The sequence below is a fragment of the Etheostoma cragini genome, chromosome 16 (genome assembly GCF_013103735.1).
Source record: "Etheostoma cragini isolate CJK2018 chromosome 16, CSU_Ecrag_1.0, whole genome shotgun sequence".
In the NCBI taxonomy this organism is placed as follows: domain Eukaryota; kingdom Metazoa; phylum Chordata; class Actinopteri; order Perciformes; family Percidae; genus Etheostoma; species Etheostoma cragini.
The window spans coordinates 12,584,916-12,607,422 of NC_048422.1; the positions used below are offsets into that span (position 1 = coordinate 12,584,916).

General features: G+C 39.4%; 2 protein-coding genes across 3 annotated transcripts; one reads left to right on the plus strand and one right to left on the minus strand.

Annotated features, from left to right (window-relative positions):
• Positions 1–494: 494 nt before the first annotated feature.
• Positions 495–11,486, minus strand: morn5 (MORN repeat containing 5). Of its 2 annotated transcripts, none has more exons than XM_034896758.1 (5): positions 11,136–11,486; positions 10,836–10,983; positions 7,700–7,811; positions 6,974–7,105; positions 495–669 (listed from the first exon to the last, which is right to left on the minus strand). In XM_034896758.1, exons 1-5 carry the CDS (start codon positions 11,180–11,182, stop codon positions 551–553), a joined length of 558 nt encoding a protein of 185 aa, XP_034752649.1. In that variant the 5' UTR covers positions 11,183–11,486; the 3' UTR covers positions 495–550. The 2 variants fall into 2 exon arrangements, with proteins under 2 accessions (XP_034752649.1, XP_034752648.1); XM_034896757.1 differs by lacking the exon at positions 495–669 and adding an exon at positions 4,174–5,069.
• Positions 11,480–17,700, plus strand: ndufa8 (NADH:ubiquinone oxidoreductase subunit A8). The gene is made up of 4 exons (XM_034896761.1): positions 11,480–11,709; positions 13,867–14,030; positions 15,922–16,087; positions 17,194–17,700. The coding sequence occupies exons 1-4, from the start codon at positions 11,659–11,661 to the stop codon at positions 17,329–17,331; spliced, it is 519 nt and encodes a 172-aa protein (XP_034752652.1). The 5' UTR covers positions 11,480–11,658; the 3' UTR covers positions 17,332–17,700.
• Positions 17,701–22,507: the final 4,807 nt, after the last annotated feature.

Consider the following 22,507-nt stretch of genomic DNA (forward strand, 5'->3'; position numbering starts at 1 on the left):
GTCCAAAGGACAGCTGCCTATAAAATTCTTAATGTCTTATTTATAAATATTAGTTTCAACTTTCAACTGGTGAAGTTGTTTAGATGACTGAGGGGCTATCGCCCAACATATCCTATTCTAAAGACTGATTATATGTTAAAGGGAGTACATGATCCTCACACAGCAGAACTGTATCCCATTAACAGCCTGAACATTAGCAATAGAATACATTACAATAGCCATGTGTATTTGGAGACAATGCATGGGTCATATCCTGCTAATATTATACATTAAGTACCAACATATGACCGACTGTTGTACTTTTCAATGATAACCTGCGGCATGAAGTCTATAGCTTACTGACACATAGACTGTGTGATGAATGTCATAGCGCCATTATATTTATTAAAACTGACCATGTAGGCCTATACAAGGACTTAAATAGGTCATCATAAACATGTTTTTCTTTCAGTATTTGTCTCAAACAGACATATAGCTCACAAGACAAAAAATCGAAAACATTTTCTGTAGTTTTAATAGGCTATACATACAAATAAAGTAAAAAATAATATCAGTTGACATTGCTGGTCTCTTTAGGAATTGTTGCAACAGACATTTCAGGATCAACGCCAGCAACCTCATCCCAAGCTTTCCGACAAGTCCGCACAATCCACTCATGTTCAGAGTCATCTGTTGGAAAGATTTAATTTGAAATGATTGAGAATATGTGTTCATAGTAGGCTATTGGAAACAAAGTCTGCAGTTAAAGTAAATTGTTTTGTTTTTGTAAACGTTTGACCTATGATTAAATGAGTGAAAAAATACAAACCGCGCAGATTGAAGTGTAAAGGTAAAGCGTATAACTCAACACCCTAATAACCAGTGGCCTGCATAATTAAACCACAGGCCATTTTCTGTGTGAGGCTGCAACAGTGAAGTGCCATTCAAATCTCGGCTAAATTTGTCAAATCAAGATAAGCCTGACAATTAGGCGAAAATAACTTCTCAGAACCACTTCAGACACTCAATGAATAATAACCCCCAAAAAATAGACACCGATTTTTTTTTTTTTTTTTTTAAACCGAAACGACTGCCAGAGGAGCTGATAATAAACCAGTTTTGCATTGTTAAAACTGAAATGAGTAGCTAATTGCAGGGGAAGTGAGCTTTCTCTGGAGCGCTCGCAGCTGCACGCACTTGAGCAGCACGCGGGCCTCACCCCCAGGTTCCACTGCGCGCGGGGCTCCATTGTACAGGGGAGCAGGTCTGCAGCTCTCGGACTGATTGTGTGTAATTGCCCGGCGTCAACACTAACAGCCACTTCACGTAGAAAACACCCCGCTCCTCGCTTTCTCCGTGTGTCTCTTTCCTTTCTACCTGTTCTGATCGCGAGCTCAATTGAACGTATACGGGCCTATCGGACACGCGGACAGCTGCCCCGCAAACAGTCTTTGTGACGCATTTGTTAACGGAGAAGGTACTTATTGAAGCCTATACGTCGTAACGTTTAGACCTCAATTAACAAACCACTGTCTTAATGATAATTATATTGGGACATTTTTATATTTGCTGTAATTCTGCCCTCTTGAGATTGTATAGCAGCGTTTATCTCAGAATGTAAGTCATATGTAATTGGTACCTTGGGTTGTTTGAGGGCACAGGTGGCTGGTTTATTAGGTCATTTCTTGCAATCTGAGGACAGCAGGACTTTTTTTTGTGATTTACCAGTTTTTGCAAGTCAATACATTTAACTTATAGACCTATCTAATGACTCTTCGTCAGTTCTGTGAATATTGCACATAGACTAATAAAAATAGAAATAAATACATCAAATCATACTATGGTTCTAAATGACACATCACATTTGTAGGGAAAAGTTCAGGCACCATTTTGCACCTTTAGTGAAATGCAGCACACTAAACATACTTGTTTATTAGATATTTGGTTGAAATCCATCTTGACTGTAATAACCTGCATGGACGACCTTTTTGCAATGTACACAAGAGAGAGTGTGTGTGTGGAAGCGATAATGGCACCTTGTTAAAGTCTGTTGATCTTTATCCTTAAAATACACTCTAAGGGAAAAGTGTTTCCTTCCAGTCCAATGGGTGTGAATTAACACGCATACGCACACGCACGCACACACACACACACACTTAGTACCATACGTACTATAGGGATTTGCAGAAGAGATGATCACGTTCTGCTGGATTTAGTATTAGTACAGTAATCACAGAAACAGGAGAGCTATGACACTCTGTGAAGTCAAAATCTGAACCTTGCCCATAAACCAAGGAGCTCAACTAAGTGGATTTATTTAGGGTCATATGTGCTAATAGAAGTGCATTTTGTGGTTTCCAAGCGGAGGCCCCACAGTGCAATCAAACTTACCTAAATGTGAAAGCTCAAATAAACATTCAAATGCACACGTATAAGTCATCTGTCTCCAATTCACTGCAAGCGGAGCAGCCTTGGCTTATGTGTCTTGATAGAGAGAGAGATGCTGATCTTTAAAGTTATTCATCTATCTGTCACAGTGCAGAGGTTTTGACATGCAAATTCTGTTTTATTGTGAATTTTTTGTCTCTAAGATGGATGAAAAATGAGAGTTTCAGGAAAGGATATGGATGTGTTCAACTCCCCAGGGCCTCAGCTGATTTGATCTGTCTGTGAAACACCTCGGCTGGATGGGGACAAAGGGCGGGGCTGTGGTTTGGTCACCAGAGGTGTTTTCCTTGGCAATGGAATGTTTTCAACGTGGAACTCTTTTCTGTGCAGAGTTTCAAAGCGAAGCGGTTCATTCCAGAAACAGGAAGTTCTACAAACAATATGGCAACACATGGCCCCTGCTGGAGCTGCTGCAGCCTCCTGCACTGCTGCCGACTGTGGCTGCCTGTTGCCAAGAGACAACATACACAACTGCCCGTGTGTGTTTGTGTGTCTTTGTTTGTAATAACAGTAACGCTTAATCAGTTAGTGGTGGAGATTTGATTGTGCAGATGTGGCCTATGCAATTTTTTTTATTTTATAACTTCAAACTTAAGTAACAATCTTCATCAGCAATGACAAATTAAGATCAATTATGTATCTGGAATTTTGAAAGCGAGTAAAAATAGCCTTTTGGAGTTGTTTGTTGATTATGTGATTTGTGTTTCAGGTTTACAGTAATCATTTCATTGTGTTGTAGTCTGTTGGCTTTATTTAAAATGGGCTGGTTAACTATGACACAATGGGTTGATTGTGAGTGGAACTATATGTTGTAATGATCTTAATAAAAAAAAAAATCATAATTCAAATTTCAATCATTGAATCGGCTATACGGGCATAAAGGGAGGGGCTCTGGTTTGGTCACCAGAAGTATTTTCCAGTGTAATACCGAATGTCTAATTGCTGTGGTATTAAATTGGACACTCATGAAGAAGGTTGGGAAGAACATCAGCCAGAAACAAAGTCTGTAATCCCGAATGTTCCTATTTCACAACCTGCAATCACTGATATTACTGATATCAACACACACACACACACACCCACACAAACACACACACACACACACACACACACACACACACACACACACACACACACACAGACACACAAACACACACTCAGACCTTCCTTCTTTTCTGTCCTCTCTGTTTTGCAGGAGGTGACTTTGTATCCAAATTACCTGTCCGACTACTTTCTTTTAGATTTTTATAAACTACTAAGAATCTCTAAACCCATCATCCAAACCAATCAGCAAAATATTGGTTTGGATGATGGTGTGACTCGCTGCCTCTTAAAAGCTGTAAACCCGAATGAAATTTGGAATTGGAGATATCAAATAAAGCAAGATTCTGTGAGTGAATTACATTTCTTTCCTTGAATAAGAAAACAAATTTAACAGACTATTTATAAAATAAATAGTTTTTTAAGATAAAGTTCTCCCAAACAAGAAGATACAGTAGGAAGCAACGTCCAATCTCATCCTACGTCATATCTAATGTGTGTCAGAAAAGAAGGGCACTTGTTATCCTCTATCGGTTAAAATATACCATTTTCTCAGACAGTAATTTTGGTTAACACCCAGTGACAACTCCTCTAATCCATGTAAATGCTTCCTTGTCCTTGCCCAACACCAATGAGTAAAGTAATGTGTTTTTGCGGGACTTGCAGAGAGGACCAGTTAGAACTGGTCTTGGTCTAGTGTACATTGATTTCTTATATGCTGAGCAGGCCATACAGATCATCCTATTTTTTGTTAGTATTTTTTGTGTTCCATTCATTTCACACTTTTATCCAAACTGACTTGTATTTGGGGAGCACTTGGGGTTCCAGTGTCTTACTTGGACATGTACTTTAACATGTGGAAAACACCAACCTGACAGTTAATGGGCTCTTTGAAGTAACTGTACCAGGATCAGTATAGCAATTGTTTCAGAGATGTTGCATCTTACATTTAACCCTCTGTACACATCTGTGATGGGTGGTTCCTCCTTAATAATTCCAACTGACACTTACTATCATCACCCTCCATTTCCACTATCCTACATTTTTTCGTGGCGTACAAGTATTATTGACATCCCTCCATACATGCATGCAGGCATATCAGCAGCTTCTTGATGACAAGAAAGCGGTTCACCTCCAAAAATAATCTTTAACCTCTTGGGGGATATTAGCAACAGATCCTATTGTTTTGCTACCTGGCACAATGCCAGGAAGGAATATTTGTCCATGTTAGCAACAGTAACCGAGGAGAGAAGCTTCACAATAGGTCAGTTTTGGCCAGTGAGTAAAGTTAGTCTGATATTTTAATAGCAATAATGTTTAGTTCAGGGCGTAAAACTTGAATCGTCTGTAGTTCAAACCAGTTCCATACAAATCATGTTTGCAACTTCTCTAGATGCGAGGCTTTGTCTTCACAGGCTCAGTTCTACCTTGTCCTACATCCACCAGCTGTAGCGGCTACATGGGGAGCACCTTCCTTTTTCCTCTCTGTAGCAAGCGTCCCCTCTGGGAGGGAGGGTCTGCCCTGTGTCCCATCATCCTCATCCTGGACGGAAGCCATGAGGCAATAAATTCTGTCTTCACACCCACTCTGACAAATGTGCCTTGAAAAATAAATCCATACAGGATACAGGAGCATTCTTCTCAAGAACTGTATACCAAGATAAGAGGGAGAGCGCATATAGGTGTTTGTGATGTATTGCACAAGCCTCTTCTTGCAAGTAGCTCATCTCAATACAAATATATAGCCCAGAAATATTTTTTTACCTTAGGGGAGCTGGTGAGTCATACCTAAAATTCTGCTATTATTATATCTTGACACTTGTAATCTTGTAATGTTCAAGTCTGAATCACTGAATGAGGATCCAGACACTGATTCTGTAGTGTGTCCGATATCTGAAGATGGAAGCATACCAAAATATTGTCTGATTTGAATGCTTCCTACATTTCTGTAATTCATTTACAATAGTTCTGCAAGATTGTAAAACATCTCCATGCATGTACCAGTAATAAAAGCTGGGTTAGATACTGTACAGTATGTGTAAAATTAAAAATGGTCCTGTCAAAATACCTTTGCTGCACAGCAATCCAACTGGACTTAACCCTAGGGAGCCGAAGGCTATGCATTTACAAACTGCATTCACAACCCGCTGCGTAATTCGCAATGTTGTTTCTTGATGTAAAGTCACAGGAGACATGACGAGCAGAGGATGTCAGAATTTGGGAATTCCTATCCGGACACCTGACAGAATGCATTCACTTCAAGTCAGGAGTTCCAAAACTGGGCACCCGTTCAGTGGAAAAATGTGTCTTGAATTTTCCACTTTTGACAAGTAACAAAAGATAAAAAAACAGCTTTGAAATGACTACAATAGCCTATTTAAACATGTTTATCAGATGACTTGTAGCAATAATCTTCCATCAGAGAATCCAGGGATAATCCATTTAACATCACTTCATAAATTCACTGCTATCAAATCCCACACTGTATGCTTTCATAGATGCAGTTATGTTAAAAAAACAAACAGTCAAAGACAAAGGGCCTGCCTGAGACTTATTCAATTCAAGAGCTTTGGTATGTTTTTCTTATTATATTTTCAGAAAGGCCTTTTCTGTGGCTTGTTCTTAAAAAAGTAGTGTCTTCTTACACAGAGCTTTTATCTTGTATAACAAGACAGAAACAACAACTCACTCAGTACTAATTTGGCTGATTTGGCTTTGAACTCTGGGGTTTTACTGATGTATAGACCAACGTGTGAATTTCTTCAGGATTTGCCTGCTCACCTTTTTATATACTGAACAAAATGCGCCAAACTTTTGCTTTTGGGGATCCGAAAACCAGTCAGTATCTGGTGTTAGGGTCAGGATCGGGGCTCATCCGTGAAGGGGTTTTCGGACACCCCATTTGCTTGCTCATAGGTGGATACTACAGCACACATGCTCTGGAAACAGGTTTAATCAATAGCTACATGACTACTGGAATTTGTAAGTGGTGCTGCTTTATTAAGTTCCTACATACATTTAACATACAGCAATCTATCACTGACAAAGTGCTTTAGTGGACATAATTACTTTGAAATGGAAATTTGTGTTTGCTCTTGACTTTCATCTTTCATTTTCTTTGGCCCAGCAGGCTCAGATGCCTGGATATTACTCAATGCTCAGATGGAGCCAATTTGGCCTAAAATTAGAGGAAACTAAAATGTGCACGAACTAGAGCAAAGTAAGCAGTGAGAGAGGAACGATTTGGATTCTGATAGAGATGTTGTGAAAATGTGAGTATCCTATCTGCATTGCAGTACTTTTGTTCACCTCACAGTAAGTACATAATTCAAAAATATGTCCAGGTTGGAAGGTATTATTTAGTGGCAAAGGATTATTATTACGAATCAAAGTAAGTGGTTACATGAACACTGTTAGAAGACACACCTCTTACTAGCCATCGTCATCTTTGGTGTCACAGGCCAGGGCTACCACAGTTAAAATAACAAGCTATTTTGTGTCTCACCTGCATTCCTGAGGAATCTGCCAGTGTGGGAAGTGACAACTCTGGAATTGGGGTCATAGAAACCATCTCCACAATCGTAGCATCCATCAGGAATGAGGCGTGGCGGATGCAGATCAGTTAACTGAGATTCTCCTGTATGAAGGAAACAGCCGTTTTTATTGAACAGCAATCTTACGGTGTGTATTACTACTAACACAATTCCTTATTATTCTGATTTTTTGTTCAAATCTTATCCTTTTCAAATGCTTTTAATTAGGCCATGTGGATTGATCATACATATAAAGTGAATCTAAAGTCAATCTACAGTATTTGTCAGGCAATTGATGGACACTCAAAAAGCAGCTAATTACTACTATCTGTACATTATCTAGCTAGCTTCCAAAATCTGGAACATGTACTGAAATAAAGAAGAGCTATCCAGGTTTAGCTCAAAAACATATCAAGCCAGCTCAATTATCCTTCTTTATGACACGCATTCAGTACACCAATAAAGAGAAGTGAATCTGTGACCACACTAAGCAGCTTTTTATCAAAATAGAACATCAAGTTATTGCTTTGGGTGTTACTTCTTTCCTTTCCTCCCATGCACATGCTCCCAATCTCAACCGTGTTTGAATTCTAGGCAATGTTTATCATGTTTTCAAGCTAAAGGATCTGTTTGTCTGAGAGTGGGATTTAGAAGAAACTCTGTCAACTGACCGAATGAGCAAATAAATGAATTCCAACCTGCAGGTCTGAGTCCATTGCACCTCTCACTGTAGAAGCGCCTGTCGTAACCATCACAGTAGTCCCAGTCCTTCTCCTGGTACTGCAGACCATCAGCAAAGGTAAATGACCCCTTATGAAGAAGCACAATGTTGAAATCACTTTTCTTCTTCTTCTTTTTTTTTACCAGAAAACATAATTTTCCACTTACCTCTAGTGGTGTCTGGACATGGAGACAATTTTACGTGCCAACATTTTGTGATATTTACATCTTTCATCACCACAGTACAATTGAGTTTCATTTGTGCTCCTTGAAGCAGTGAAAAAAATCCATTTGAAAAACTCAACAGCAATGCCATGATAATGCAAAAGATAATTCACAGACCTCACTGTTGGAAAGTAAAAACTGTTGAAAGCAAGGTCTGGGGATTATCCTATGTACCCCAGACATGGTTTCTGGAAAGATAAGAGTACTGTTGAGGTTTCCAAATGTCACTTTTCAGTGCTTTAAGCACAACAAAACAATTTAAATTCTCTTCCATTGTTTTAGGGTTCAGGCCGAAATATCTCAAATCCTCAGCAGATAAAAAAAATGTCTGCATAGATATATACACCAGGGGAAAGTGAAAAAATATGTCTTTTGGGCGAACTGACACACTTTGTTTTTGTGTGTGTGTGTGTGTGTGTGTTTGTGTGTGTCTGTGTGTGTGTGTGTGCATGTTCTTCTGAAGGATGATACAACTGTGTTATTGGGAATGAAAAATAAGCATACATTGTCCAGTAATCTGGCAAAATGTCAATGTCAACAATATCATTTGCAATCATGGAAATGGCATTAATTCTAATTTTATAAAATGTTTGAGTGCTTATTTGGCGGGGGATCAAATACAAATTCAAAAAAGAAGAGAAGAGAGACCAATGTTTAATGTGTAAATTTGTACAAGACATGCTAGATTTAGCATGTCTTCTTGCTAGACCTTTCTCACAGACTGGTCATGCAGGAGAAGCACAGCAGCTTCACTTAAGACTACGTTTAAATGTGGACAGCTATTTTCATAAACAGACATTTTTCACCTCTCCTGTTTCAAAAATAACATTGTGCACACAGTTTTTTAGAAAAGTGTTCATTTACACATACTTGTATGCCGTCACTGCCGTCAAGAGCATGCCAAACCTGTAGGTGGCGATGTAACGAGAAGCTCAAGCCCACATTGGCCAATGAGAACCCAAACAAATAGCAACAACAGCAACAAATCACGAATGGACATTACCAAGAATAAATGTTCAAATAAACACATCAGGAATTGTATACAAAAGGTAACTCTGCCCTCAGGAAGATTCTTTTGTGCTTCAATGTATGGAGAAATGAACTGGTTCGGGTTAATGGAAGACAATTTTTTTTCTAACAATAAAGTAAAAGAGTTTTTTTTTTATTCTGCATAAAATATATATCCAGCAAAAGAGAACCCTAAAGAGATTCAAACTTGATATTGAATATTCTTGTACTTTCTGTGAACTAGAAGAAGAAACAATCTGTCATTTGTTCTTTAATTGTCTGTATACTAAAATATTTTGGATTGATGTTCAACATTTTATCAGACGGAACACAGGCCAATCAATTCTACTTAAAGATAAAGATATTCTGATTTGCTCTGAAGACAGTGAAAATGATAAAGATGTTGTTTATTTTATTCAATTGATCTTGTTATTGGGAAAATTCCACATTCACAAGAAGAAATGGGCGGACTCCAAACCATGCTTTGACAATTTCTTTCAAGAAATGCACCAATACAGCAACACTATAAGAGGTAAAAGGCAATTAAGACTGGGATTGTGTTTGATACATTTTTTGTGTATCGGTGATTCATTTGACTTTATTTGCACCTTACTTTTCTTTTTATACTTTTTTTTTTATTTATATATATTTTTTTCTCTGTATGAGTATCTCTGGTTTTGACCTTTGAATTACATACTGGCTATTTAACTGTTCTTTGTTAATAAAAAATAAAAAAAAATAAAAAAGCAACAAATCACTTCCTCTTTCTTCTCTTCCTCACTTCTTCGGCTGCTTAAACCGCTGTTTGTCTCAGTTTACACTCAAACGTGCAAACGATGATTTCAAAAATCTCCACTATGGCCGGAGATTTTAGAAAGACTCGTTTTCAGAAGCGAATTCTCCATTTGTAGGTAAACAAAGGGTACAAACGGTATAAATGTCTCCGTTTGTCACAATAACAACACGTTACAACACGTAGGTGTAAAAAGGGCCTAAGTGTCCAATTAATTAATTAATTATTCAGTGAGCCAGCGAGCACAGCACCTTGGTCCGGGAACACCTGTGGAATACATCCTCGATTACTGTTATTCTGCTATGCTGCGTCAAAATATCTACAGTAAAAAAGAAGTTCTATTTACTTGCATAAGACATAATTAGAGGTTGCTGTCTATCTTATGTTGATTATTTTTGGCTCTTTTATTTCAAAGCACTTTTTGATAAAGTTTAGATAAAACAGTTGCAGTGACATTTACACCTCAACCACACGATTTCTAATAAAACATGTATTCTTGAATTTGAGAGTTTCTTATACACATGCATTTGCAGTGGATAGAAACATTTCAGGATAAGCTAATGCTCCTTTAAAATGCTTGTTTAATTTGTTTACAAAAGTAGAAAAAGGGATAATGCACGATACTCAACCCCCCAGGCAGAGTTTGAATTGAGACGTGCAAGTTTCAGAGTGAGCTATATGAGCTACCAGATATTATTTCCAGAGTGTACTGGATGGTTTAGGTCTATTTTGAATGGAGATAGGTTTTCTTGGGCTGCAATGGATGCAGGTGCAGGGTAGTCTGTGCCATGATTAGTCATGGTTTAGAGCTGCTACCATTTCAGATGAACCACAACTGAAATAATGATAATAATTGGAGAGATCATAGTTGTGGCAAAAGCCCTTGAAAGCAGGAGAGACTGTAGCTTCATGCAGGAAAAAAGGAGAGAAACCTAATAACTATGACAATAATGGTGATTGATTGCTAAAAGGGACCAGATGTCATATCAACTATAACTATAACCAATGTGAAACACACATGCATGTGGATGCATATATTCTGACTCGCATACATGCATCCACACACACACACACACGCCACTCCTCACCTGTTTGGCTATGCCATTTTCCCAGGTGGCCTCATATTTACTTCCATTTGGAAAGTGTAGAACTCCTTTGCCATGGAGCATCCCGTCTTTCATCTCTCCCTCATACTTTGTCTCTGTGGGAAAGGTGTACTCTCCTTTTCCATCCATCCTGAGGTAGAAAAGAGATGGTCACAACTTTTGTTCTTCATAACGTTAGCTCAGTAAACCTGAATCAACGGTGTGTAACGTTACATAGCGGTACATATGTAGGCTATGGGTTGTATATCCTGTTGTCTTTAAAGTTACATAACAGACATTTACCTGCCATTTTTTGTATCTCCTTTGTAACTGCTTCCGATGAGCTCCATTACTACATTGACTTTCTAGCACCCTGTCTTCTCAAAATAAACAAACAAGCACACAAACCAGGGATTTATCGACTGGAGCAAGACTGTAAAACGGTCAAGTGTACCGTTACCATGGCAACAAAGAGACAAGCCAGACTACCACTTAAACTGTTCAACCTGAAGAGCTATTGTTTGATTGCATGTCACAGTTTTATCATTTTAACAATTTCAAAATGAAACGTGACAAAACTAATAACAAATGTATCAAATTGATTCTTCTCTATTTACAGCTCCTTAAGTGCGCATGCCCCAGCGGCTCTGGGATTGGTCGCGAATTGTTGCGTCATCAGACTGCGCTTCCCAGCTGACAGGAGCCAGCAGGCGCAGTAAACTGACCTTCTCTGCGGCCTCGTCGCTCGTCCTGGAGCCAGACGAGGACCTTGAATGTTTTTTCAGTATTTTTTTCTGAGTTAGTTTTATTGCACAGACATACAGCCATGCCCACAAAACTGGATGCTCCTTCACTGCAGGAGCTGAACGTGGATGAGGTGAGTAGTGTTTATTGTTTAGCTTGAATTGAAATCAACACCGACTATGCTAGCCAACAAGCTAACGTTACTAGCTAACGATAGCTGCTGTATTTTTCAAGATATGCTCAGTAGTTTATATCTTTTGCCGCTGGTGGTACCTGCCTTCACTGCCGAAACTTGGTAAGATAACCTAGATTGATTAAAACATAATAAATCCACTAGTAAATAATTGTAAATGCAACTCAAGTTGATAAAATCCCCGGCATCTCTATGATATACACCTTGGCAGCATTAAACATCAGACATTGTTAACCTTCATTAACGTTGTATCGCGCACTTCATAGTGGGAATTACTTCTTCAATTAATCCCATGTGGCAACATTAACTTTCCAATGGCTGTCCCTAAACAAACCCTTGGCCAGTTTATGTCAGCAGCTTTGTTATTTGCCACATTGAACTTGTCCTTGGAAGACAGATGTTAGCTGGCAGCAGCTTGTGTTCCAACACTAATATGGGTTAAAATATCAAGCGTAACATATGTGCATGTAAAAGTTCTGTTGTTTGATGAAGGGTTTTACAATTACACTGTAATGCTTCATGCTACTGAGCTATTTTTCCATTTGAAGTATACCTGGTTCTTGTATTTCCAAGGACCTCATACATTATTTCTTATTTTCTTATAAAAAAAGTTTGATTTGACAAAATCTGCTTTAATGTATTCACTCATTCTTAATAAAGATTGTTGTGTATAAGACTATAATTGGCTCAAATTACTGTATGGCATTTGTAAAACATTTAACATATTACAGATCAACACAGTCCAAGAACCTAGAAACAGCCTTGTAGTGGAAGATAATTTAAAGAGATGCTGGACTGAAAATAAATGGTTACCCTCTAAGAAATACTTCAGACCTCATAGCTACCTCTTAAATCACTGGGGCTGGATTAAAATAATCGGTTCTCCAATTAAAATGTATCTTTTGTTTTAGTGAACTAATATAGATTGACAAAATTCCAAAATCAATTTTTTTTAAATGTGTGCAATTTCACCAGGGATGTGTAAATAAAAAGTACTTTAAACATCATTTTCGTGGGCCACTTCTTAATGTAAACATTAACCTGGTCCATTATAAAAATATTTGAGGGTTGCTTGCTTGTACAATGTACAGCAGAAGTTCCTTAAGAATTAAGAATTGTATATCCACGCAAAGTTGATATTGCTACAGAAATCTAATTGATATCTAATTGAAAATTTAAATCAAATCAGAAATTTAATCATACTGGGACCTTGTGAATTGTAATTTAATTGATTTGGGAAATCGTTGGTAATTTCCTTCCCTATGAATCACAAACTCTATTATTCATGTGAATAATAAACTAAAACTACACAAGTTCAGTCAATTTTGGTGGCTGAATAAAACAACCTGGGAGTGTTTGGAGGTCTACTTTTTGCTATTGGAGCTAGTCTAGCAGTTTCCAGCTGCTCCCAGTTAAGCGTGATTTATGCTTCAGTGTAAATTCGACGCCGTAGCTACTTTCATAGGTACGTGGAGACACAATCCTACGCCGTAGCCTCATGTGCATCTCGGAAAATGTAACTAAACTTCACGGTGACGCATGTCGCTTGGCCTTGGCTTAGTTGTGTTGCATTTCCCCTTATTCTTTCCTGGTTCTCCTTCACTATAAACTACATGAAATCAAGGAGAGGGTTAACTCTTCCTGCTAAAGATTTCTCACAGTGGTCAGAAAATGCAGGGGAGACTATTTTCTCACTATGACTCAAGAGTGGGTACTCGCTCCGAAGCTACCACACACTCTCCACACACGCACGCCGGCCCTGCTATTCTCCTTAAGAGATCCACGCAGGCACTCTAAAGTTTAAACTTCAGGCCACTTACCTAGGTTAGGGTGAAAGCTCTACGTAGAGCCTCAGCACAACCACAAATCAAGCTTTAGGCTACTAATGTACTGATTATTGGATGAATATTAAATTGATCCACAATATTTGATCAAACAAATAATTTAAGCTCTTTTATGTGGTCACCAATATCAACAGGTGTCAGGATACACAAAAATAAATCTCACAAAATGTCTTGGGCATCTACTATTGGTTAATGAATTATTATTTCATCCAGCCTCCTTATTTTCCATGTGCCTGTCCCTGTTTCTGTCCAGATCAATGTGTCCTCTGCAGTGCTGAAGGCTGCTGCCCACCATTTTGGCTCCCAGTGTGACAAACCCAACAAGGAGTTCATGCTCTGCCGCTGGGAGGAGAAAGACCCCAGAAAGTGTCTAGAAGAAGGGAGGAAAGTCAACGAATGTGCACTCAACTTCTTCAGGTAACACACATACAGGTTTTTATTTTTTTATTTCTGGCAACAAATAGTCTGGTTTACACACTCAGTTAAAAAACAAAGAGTTCATCATTAATTCATCAGATGTGCAGGTAACAGTGGATAGGTTAGAAACCTAGTGATTAGACATATTTAATACAGTTTTGGAGATGAAGGCTTCCACAGCGGTTTCATCTGCAAAACCTGTGGTCAGAGAGTGATCGAAGATGTGGCTGAACTCTGGAGCCAGCTGAAGGGTACGGAGTTTGAGAGACCATTTGAAACCTTGGTCAAGAGATTTTGCATTTCCTCCTTTGTGATGGAGATGTGGGTAGAAAAAGTTCTTTGAAGTTGTAAATAGTCAGACAGTTGTTCTTCCAGAGGTTACAGTTGTTAATTTTACAGTTTCCTATCCTGTAACTCTTCCTGCTGATATGATTTTCATTCCATTGGCTTTTGGCGGCAGCGACATGAAGATGTTAGTCTTCCCTTGCCAAGTAGAATGGTTTGCGATTTAAAGCTAGTGATGTAAGAAGAGTACAGAAAACAGTGGTGAAAATCAAGTTCTAGTGCATCATCTGGGATGGAGGTGAGCAATCAGAGGGTTTAAGATAACTTGTTAATTCTTGTCCAAACTAAGAAAAGATGTTTATAACACATTAGTCCTCCATGAATTCCTATCCACTGTTACTACTAAGTGCACTGAATCTGAAGTGGTGAGCTTTTTAGCTAAATGAGATGGTTGTCTTGTCTGCAAGATATTTAAGACATTCTGGGTGAAAATTGAGTGAAGATAAGTAATTCATTTGAAGACAACTTCTATGTTTTTGTAAATGTAAACACACAAAGAAAGCTCCAAAATATTGCCCAAAAGAAAGTAAAATGAAGGTGAAGGTCTTTACACACAAACACAACAATAACACCATGCACACACAGCGGGTTAGGCTGTGAGTAGAACTAAAGGTTTCTTATGATGGTTAAAGACATCTGCTTGTTGAGTCAGTATTTATTCTTGCAAAGCTTTTTAATTGATCATCTTCACTTTTTTGTTTTCATAAGAATCTATTAATAATTGCTTTCCTGCATTTTTGGCTATTGAATAGGAATCAATCAATAAGTTAAGTACATAGTTTATTGTGTCTATAACACTGTCATTGGGGGCTATTTGGGGAAGTGGTCTGGGTTTTTTTTCACTCTGCTGTGTCTGTTGTAGACTGAGGTGTGTGGGTGCGTGCGGGTGTGTGTGCGCACGTGTTGCTCCTGGTTCTCAAAAAACACAAACAACCGACACTTTCACCCCAAAGATAAACTGAGAGTTACTGTGAAAGACCAATACCTGTAATTATCTTAATGAGGAAAGATTTGACAAAAGCTGTAATTGCACCCAGGATCTGGTTTGATTCTTCGGTGCTTCTGGCAACTGCCAGACACCTTTAGGAGCACTTCATTCACATCACCAGTTCAGAAAGTTCTTGTTATGGAAACCTGTAAAATACTTTTGAGAAGTCATACACCTCAATTTCATAAAAGGTTTTGACATGGGTGGAGTTTGAATTTTGGATCTGAGCAGTTCATGCACGGAGGATGAATGGGAATTATTTAGAAATCTTTTCAACGCTTATTATGTACAGGGTTTTATTTACACCATCTGTAATGTGCTGCGAACGCTTGAAAATGCACAATGAAACTGCTTGACTTTGGAAAAGGTGAAGGAACCCTGTTACTTTAGTCACATTCTCTCTATATATCTATCTAAATATATTGATATAAATAAATAAGCGTTTTAAGGGTAAGAGTTCCTGCTCATAAATAGTAACTGAGTTTTCTGGACTGTTTTCATTTTATCGCTTGCATATTTGATTCGGACTCAAGTCTCTGTTTTCCCTCTTTCATGTAGACAAATCAAGGGAAACTGTGCAGAGTCCTTCACAGAGTACTGGACCTGTCTGGATTATTCCAACTTGGCGGAACTGCGCCATTGCCGTCAGAAGCAGCAAGCCTTCGACAGCTGTGTCCTTGATAAGCTGGGGTGGCAGAGACCCGAGCTGGGAGACCTGTCTAAGGTGAGACTTGGGAAGAATTGACTGCAGTTGCAATGTGAGCAGCTGAGTTGATGGGCTCTATTCTGGCAAATTATGTGCTGTGCAAGAGGCTCTGATTGCATCTACGTAGGGTCTCATTCACACAGTTTTGAGCAGTTTTCTTTTTCTTTTCATAAAATTACCACTTTTAGGGGCTTGCATAACGCCCTGCAAGCACTAATTAGGTAGCAGCAAAAGAATAAGACCAACAACTGATCCTGACTATAGCTTTTTGGACATTTTTTTCTGTAGTCTTTGAAATGACACTTGGACAAACCTGGGAATCTGTGAATGGCTGTAATTAACCTTCTGCCCGTTTTGCACTTTTCCGGGCACAGCTGTTGTTCATGAAATGAAATCATATGAGCAGGCAAACAAAAGAACAGGAATCTGACTTTAGATAAGTACAAAAAATGTCCAGGTTGACTGTTGACTGTTTCACTGGCTTTCTCTGATTGCTCAGCTCTATAAAACAAATGGAAAAGACAAGTTTGAGTGGATGGGAGTAAACTCATTTTCTAAGTAGGATGAAAGAGTTACCCATTCAGGTTGGGATATATCCAATCCAGGAGAAAGACAATAGCCCGACAGAAACGAAGGAAGAGAGTAAAGGAAAGACAGACCGGACTCAAAAGTCATAAAGAAAGTGCAAAGGTGGAAAAAGCAGGCGAGAGGATGAGGGATAGGGTGGATAAAGAAGAGCTGAGAGGATGTATATCATGATTTAAGGAAAGAGGTCAAGGAGAATGGAGGAAATAGTCAAGTTGTCAGCAGAAGAAACTAAACTGTTTTTTTTAATTGATTAGATCATCTATTAGTTTTTAAACCCTGCAATGGGAAATGTCTGTTTGCTTATTCTTCGATTATTGGATATTGGTCTCAACTAAACATACACATATCTGTACAATTCCCTTACATATAAGGATTTTGTGTTTCAAGTCAGTTGTTTTGATCACAATGTCAAGAACAATTGAGCCCCTAAAACTGAGCATGTCCACTAAAAAGTCTTCGCGGAGTGCCGGTATTTCAACTTGTTTTAACTCTTTATGTCTGACAAGTCATTGGGTGCATGTTCCTTTCTTTCTTAGGTGACCAAAGTGGAGACCCAGCGGGCCCTCCCTGAGAACCCCTACCATTCTAGACCACGTCCTGAGCCCAACCCAGCCATCGAGGGAAAACTGGAGCCTTCCAAGTATGGCAGCAGGTTATTCTTCTGGAGCTGGTGAGGCGGCTCCAGTCGGTCACCATCCAAAGCCATGGGCTCTGTCCAAAAACATCTAGACTACTTGTTGACCATTGACACATCAATCATACTCCAAAAGGTTTAAATCTCTCAAGTGCAGACACTTTTGCACCGTTTTTTTAAATGCGTGAGATCCGCGGGTTGGTTTTGGACAGGGCTCATGTCCTAACAGTCTCTTCATTGGCTGCACCTCCAGCTTTGTCAAACACTTTGATAAAGGCAGGACAAATGGATTGCGTTAAAAAAGTCCATGTATCATACAGCTTTCCTGACCACTTCTGTAAATGTAATAAGTGAACAAATGCAACATGTTGTTATTGTTGCGGTCAAATAATAAAAAGATAAATTATAATTCTGGATGTTATTGTTTTTATTGATTTTATGGTTAAAGACTCAGTTGCCTTAAAACATTAAAAGGATTTCCTAATGTTAGAAAGATCAGCTATGTATAGGCTTAGAGTTGCCAGACACAGTTCCTTCAGTATCTGCAAAATAATTGTAGGCAACAACACCGTGTTTGCACATCTGTGTTTTGTCAGAGTGTGTATTTTCAGACTGATGGAGGGTGAGGTTGGAGGTCAATGTTCAGGGTCATTACCTGCAGCCAGAGAGAGCTGCTTCTGCTTCCTCCTTTTCTGCCAGCTCACTTCCTGGCTCAGACCTGGACTGGAAGAAGACTACCGGAGTCATTTTGGAGATCCGCAGTAAAAGTGTGTTGTTTTTGCTGCCGACACGCGTGTGTACTCGTGACCTGAAATTGAAGGAGATGATAAGCCAATTTGAAGACATGCTGACCTGTGGAACATAGTGGACTGTGCCAATGCACGCACATGCACTCACGTACTACAGAGATTTTGTCCAAGTATAAGTAACCCTTAAAATCTCAGATTTCGAGTCGGCACACCTATCAGCTGTTTAAAAACAATATTATTAGTTGTGATTTAATTTTCTCCACTAGAAACGTCAGTCAGGCTGAGCCTTTAACCTATGTGCCATGCAGTTGATTTCTTTGGGGACCAGTAGTAAAGAATAATTTGACAGTTTCCTCATACTCAATAGTAGAGATGTAGTCCTAGTGTATTTGCTTGTGATGTGAAAACACCATGCACAAAAATAGGGACTTGTTTTTTAAGGGGGGACAGGCTTCGGCTGACTGTCACTTTGATTTTTACTCAGAAAACGTAATAATACACTTTCTGTTGCTTATTCTAGATGTAGCATTGTTACAATTGCTGTTGAATGTGTTTTCTGTACTACACGTTTTCAACATTTTCCCACAAATTTCTTTTTATCCCACAGACAGGATTTCAACTGTACATAGTCTCAGCCAAAATAATTATTGTCGAAAAAAACTATTTTTCCAGTGTGTACAGTGGCTGTGTATATGTATGAAGGCATGAGGGTGCATGTCTCGTTTCTATAGTGCGTCACTGGCAGTAGTTGCAGAAATCCCCTCGCAAGGTGTGGTCTAGACCTGCAGCTTGCCCAGGAAATGCCTGACAGACCCTCTTCTGACCTGGACAAGGAGAAGGGAAAGGAGGTGTGGACAGAAGGAAACATGGAGAACAACGGGGCGTGGACAGACACGAGGTAGCAAGTAAGAAAATATCAAAGTTGGGGAAGAAGACGGTAAGTAGAAGAGGGATGAAAGGAGAGAAATTAAGGAAATAAAAGAAGCAAGAGTTAGAGGGAGGTAAGTCATTAAGGGAAACAAAAGGCAGGGCTAGGAATAAGTGATATCCAAAAAGAGCAAGGTGGGAAATGACTTGAAACAGACGGAGTAGGGGCTCGGAGGTTGTTCAGTGGCTGGCGGTGAGGCCCCGGGGCTCGTGGCAGGCCTGTCTCCATGCGACTTGCAGGAAGCAGAGGGTCATCGTTTGACACTGCACCGCCACAGGAAACGGGCTCTGGCACAGGAAAGAAATACAATACAGCGCTTTCACGAAGCTACAGCCCGCCTGGGAGCCCAACGCGACATACTCAAACATACTCAAACAATACTCAAACAACTTGGCTTGTTCATAACAAATGACTGTCAATATTCCCATTGTTCAGCGTGAGGTTTGACATAATAAAATAAATGTTTGAAGTGGTGATGAGCACCAGCACTCATAGCTGGTAGATATTTCATTTAATTTCTCTTCTATAATTTACCTGTTTTTTTTCCAAGAGCAAATTTGTGGTAAATGCATCTACAGTATTTCAATAAAGATAGATAAACAAGGGCTGTCTGAAACCTTATCAAGAAAATTCTGATTGTCCGGACTACATTACTAATGCATTTCTTTAGTAATGGTAACACTACAGCGCACTTCCTGTCCAGGAGACGTCTTAAGAGCCACCAACATGTGGGTGCACTTGATATGACAAACTCTAAAATGGAGGTGTCTTTGATTTGTTTATGTTGGTGCTCCTTCCTTGCCATGTCACTCTGTGATCTTTAGACTGTAGACGTTGAGTGCTGCTTTCATGTCTCCTCTCATCCCCTCTTACTGCGCTGGGTGGCTTTGAACTGCCATGCAGGTTGCTCTATGTATAAAACACACCCACAAGTCACAAGTACCACCACTGCATCCACGACCACCACTCATGGAGATTAATACACAGAGACCTTAGAAAGGGTAAACTCACACACATGCACATGTGCTCACTCTTACATTGTTGTTTTTAATCTTTGTGTTTTCTGAGAAATCCATGCAGGCACATTTGCACGAGACAGAACATCTCAGCCAAGTAAGACCAGCACCGCCTAGTTTGTGAGGAAGTGCAAACGAGATTAGCTGTGCCCGGTGTTGCCTAATCATTCTCACTATTTGCCAAATTCAGAGATGTGGTGGATAATTAGAAAAGAAAGATAATAACACAAATATTTATGTCCTGTCTGGATAGTATGGTATATGGTTGTTTACTGTGTGGTAAAAGCCATTTTTTTCTGTGTAAAGCTGTTTCGAGCTCAATTGCTAATGCTCTTTTTACTCAAACTCGACTTGAGCTGTTTTGATAATGATAATATAGGCTTGATGGGAGAGGCCAACAAATATTTATAAGATCTTTTAAATTTAGTTTTAAACCTATCATAGCTGTGGAAGTGGAAATAAGATGTGACCACAACACTGACTTATCACCATTTACGTCAAAATGGCAAACTTGTTAGCAAACAGTTTCCTATTGTTGTGTTATGTAGAGTTGTGTTTCTGGCCACCCAATACATGTATTGTACATCCAGTATTCACATTGCTTTAAGCTGGGTTTTTTTTTCTCCACTGACCCCTGAGAGAAATATCTGACTCTTTGGCTGCTAAATGCTTAACTATGTTTACTATCATGCTGGTTACTTCTGTCTGTCCACCGTTTAGCGCTGGAAAGGTATTTCAAGTCTTCTTGTAGAGCTTTTTTCTCTGACAGCTGCCTGCTGCGGCTGCAAACAAGGTTGACGAAAGCGCTCGGAGAGTGACCAAAAGAGTCTCTTCTTTATCCATCTCATCCCTTATCCTCTCAAGAGTGACCAAAAGAGTAAAGTTGGGGCAGGAAATCCAAAACAATGAGCTGAAAAAGGCTATAAAACTCTGTAGAGAAGAGGTGAATTGCAGATTTGGGTCATAATTGTCAATGGGGCACTATGAATGACCCTTGTCATATAATACCTAGTCTATATCCATGATGTTCCACTTCTAGGATTGTTCCGCTGCTGCCGGACATTTTGCCAGATTTTACTTGTCACCTTTTTTATGAGAGTTATGGTTAACTGCTCCTCAGATCTCTGCAGGATAAATCAAAACCGCTATATAGACTACGTTGAATCTGAGTTTCATCCCACCAAACAAGTTCCCTCCAAGGCTGTTTTGCAAAGGCTTTGTTGCTCCATCAGGTGCTTAGCGCCACCCAAGATGATTGTGGTTGGTTTAAAGAAATGGCAACCAGAGCACTACATTATACCTAGTCATTTGATTCATTGTCATTATAAAATATATCTATTATAGCTGCTTTAAATAACCTCTACATTAATGTATCTTTGTTGAGGATGGTTTGTCTTAATCAATAATCCTGCTTCACACTTAAACATATTCCCATAGCAATTGGGAAAAGGTGGTTGCTTAAATTTTATAGACACACACACACACACACACACACACACACACACACACACACACACACACACACACAGACCATAGGTCCTCAAAGCCTTGTATCTGTGTGGTGACAGAGTGATGACCATGACTTGTGTTTTGCATTCCAGCCAGACACGCTTCACAGCCCCTCTTTCATGCTACAGTTTTGCCAAGCGCGTCTCAATGCGGCGCTTAAGATAACATTTAGCAAATTTTAAGGTTTTTCTCAAGGTGTTAGATGGTCGAAGACAAGACAGAGCAGGAGGTCTCTCGCTTCACAGCACACTAATGAAGCTCAGTCACACACTGACGGACAAACAGTGAAACCAACTGACTCGTGCATGCAGATAAACACACTTGAACAAATGTGCAGCAAAAAAGACAAATGCAAGCACGCACATTACAGTCATGGTAGTGACAAATATCCTCCCACCATGTGTGAGTTGTGATTAAATCTACAGGACACAGCTGGCATTTTTGTCTTTGAGATTTTACAGTATTTACTGTTTAAGTTTGTTCTCATTGTAAGGCATGGAGTAGTATTTTTAATGACTCCACCCAGACATTAAGAAAGGTTTTCTGAGGGCTCAACCACTTCTGTCTATGTTTTAAAAAATCAAACTCCAGCCATTTATTTTCACTGCATGTTTATTCTATTAGCTTAGCAAATCGACTAATGTGAAGTATGTGATGAAACGAGATGTCTAAATGACAGCTTACGCTGTTGTCACACAGCTTGACACAAGAAGTTGTGGTCTGGGAGCCTTACAGTACACTGTGTGTGTGTGTGAGCGCGCGCGCATTAGTGTGTGTGTGTGTGTGTGTGTGTGTGTGAGCGCGCGCGTGCATTAGTGTTTGCGCGTGTTTGTGTATATGTGTTTGTTGTGGGTGTATGAAAATTGTAAAGTGCTCCACACAGCCTTAAGTGTTTGTGTGTTTGTGCATGTTTTACATGTGTATGTGAGTAACATTTGTGTGAGTATGTGTGTGTGTGTGTGTGTGTGTGTGTGTGTGTGTGTGTGTGTGTGTGTGTGTGTGTGTGTGTGTGTG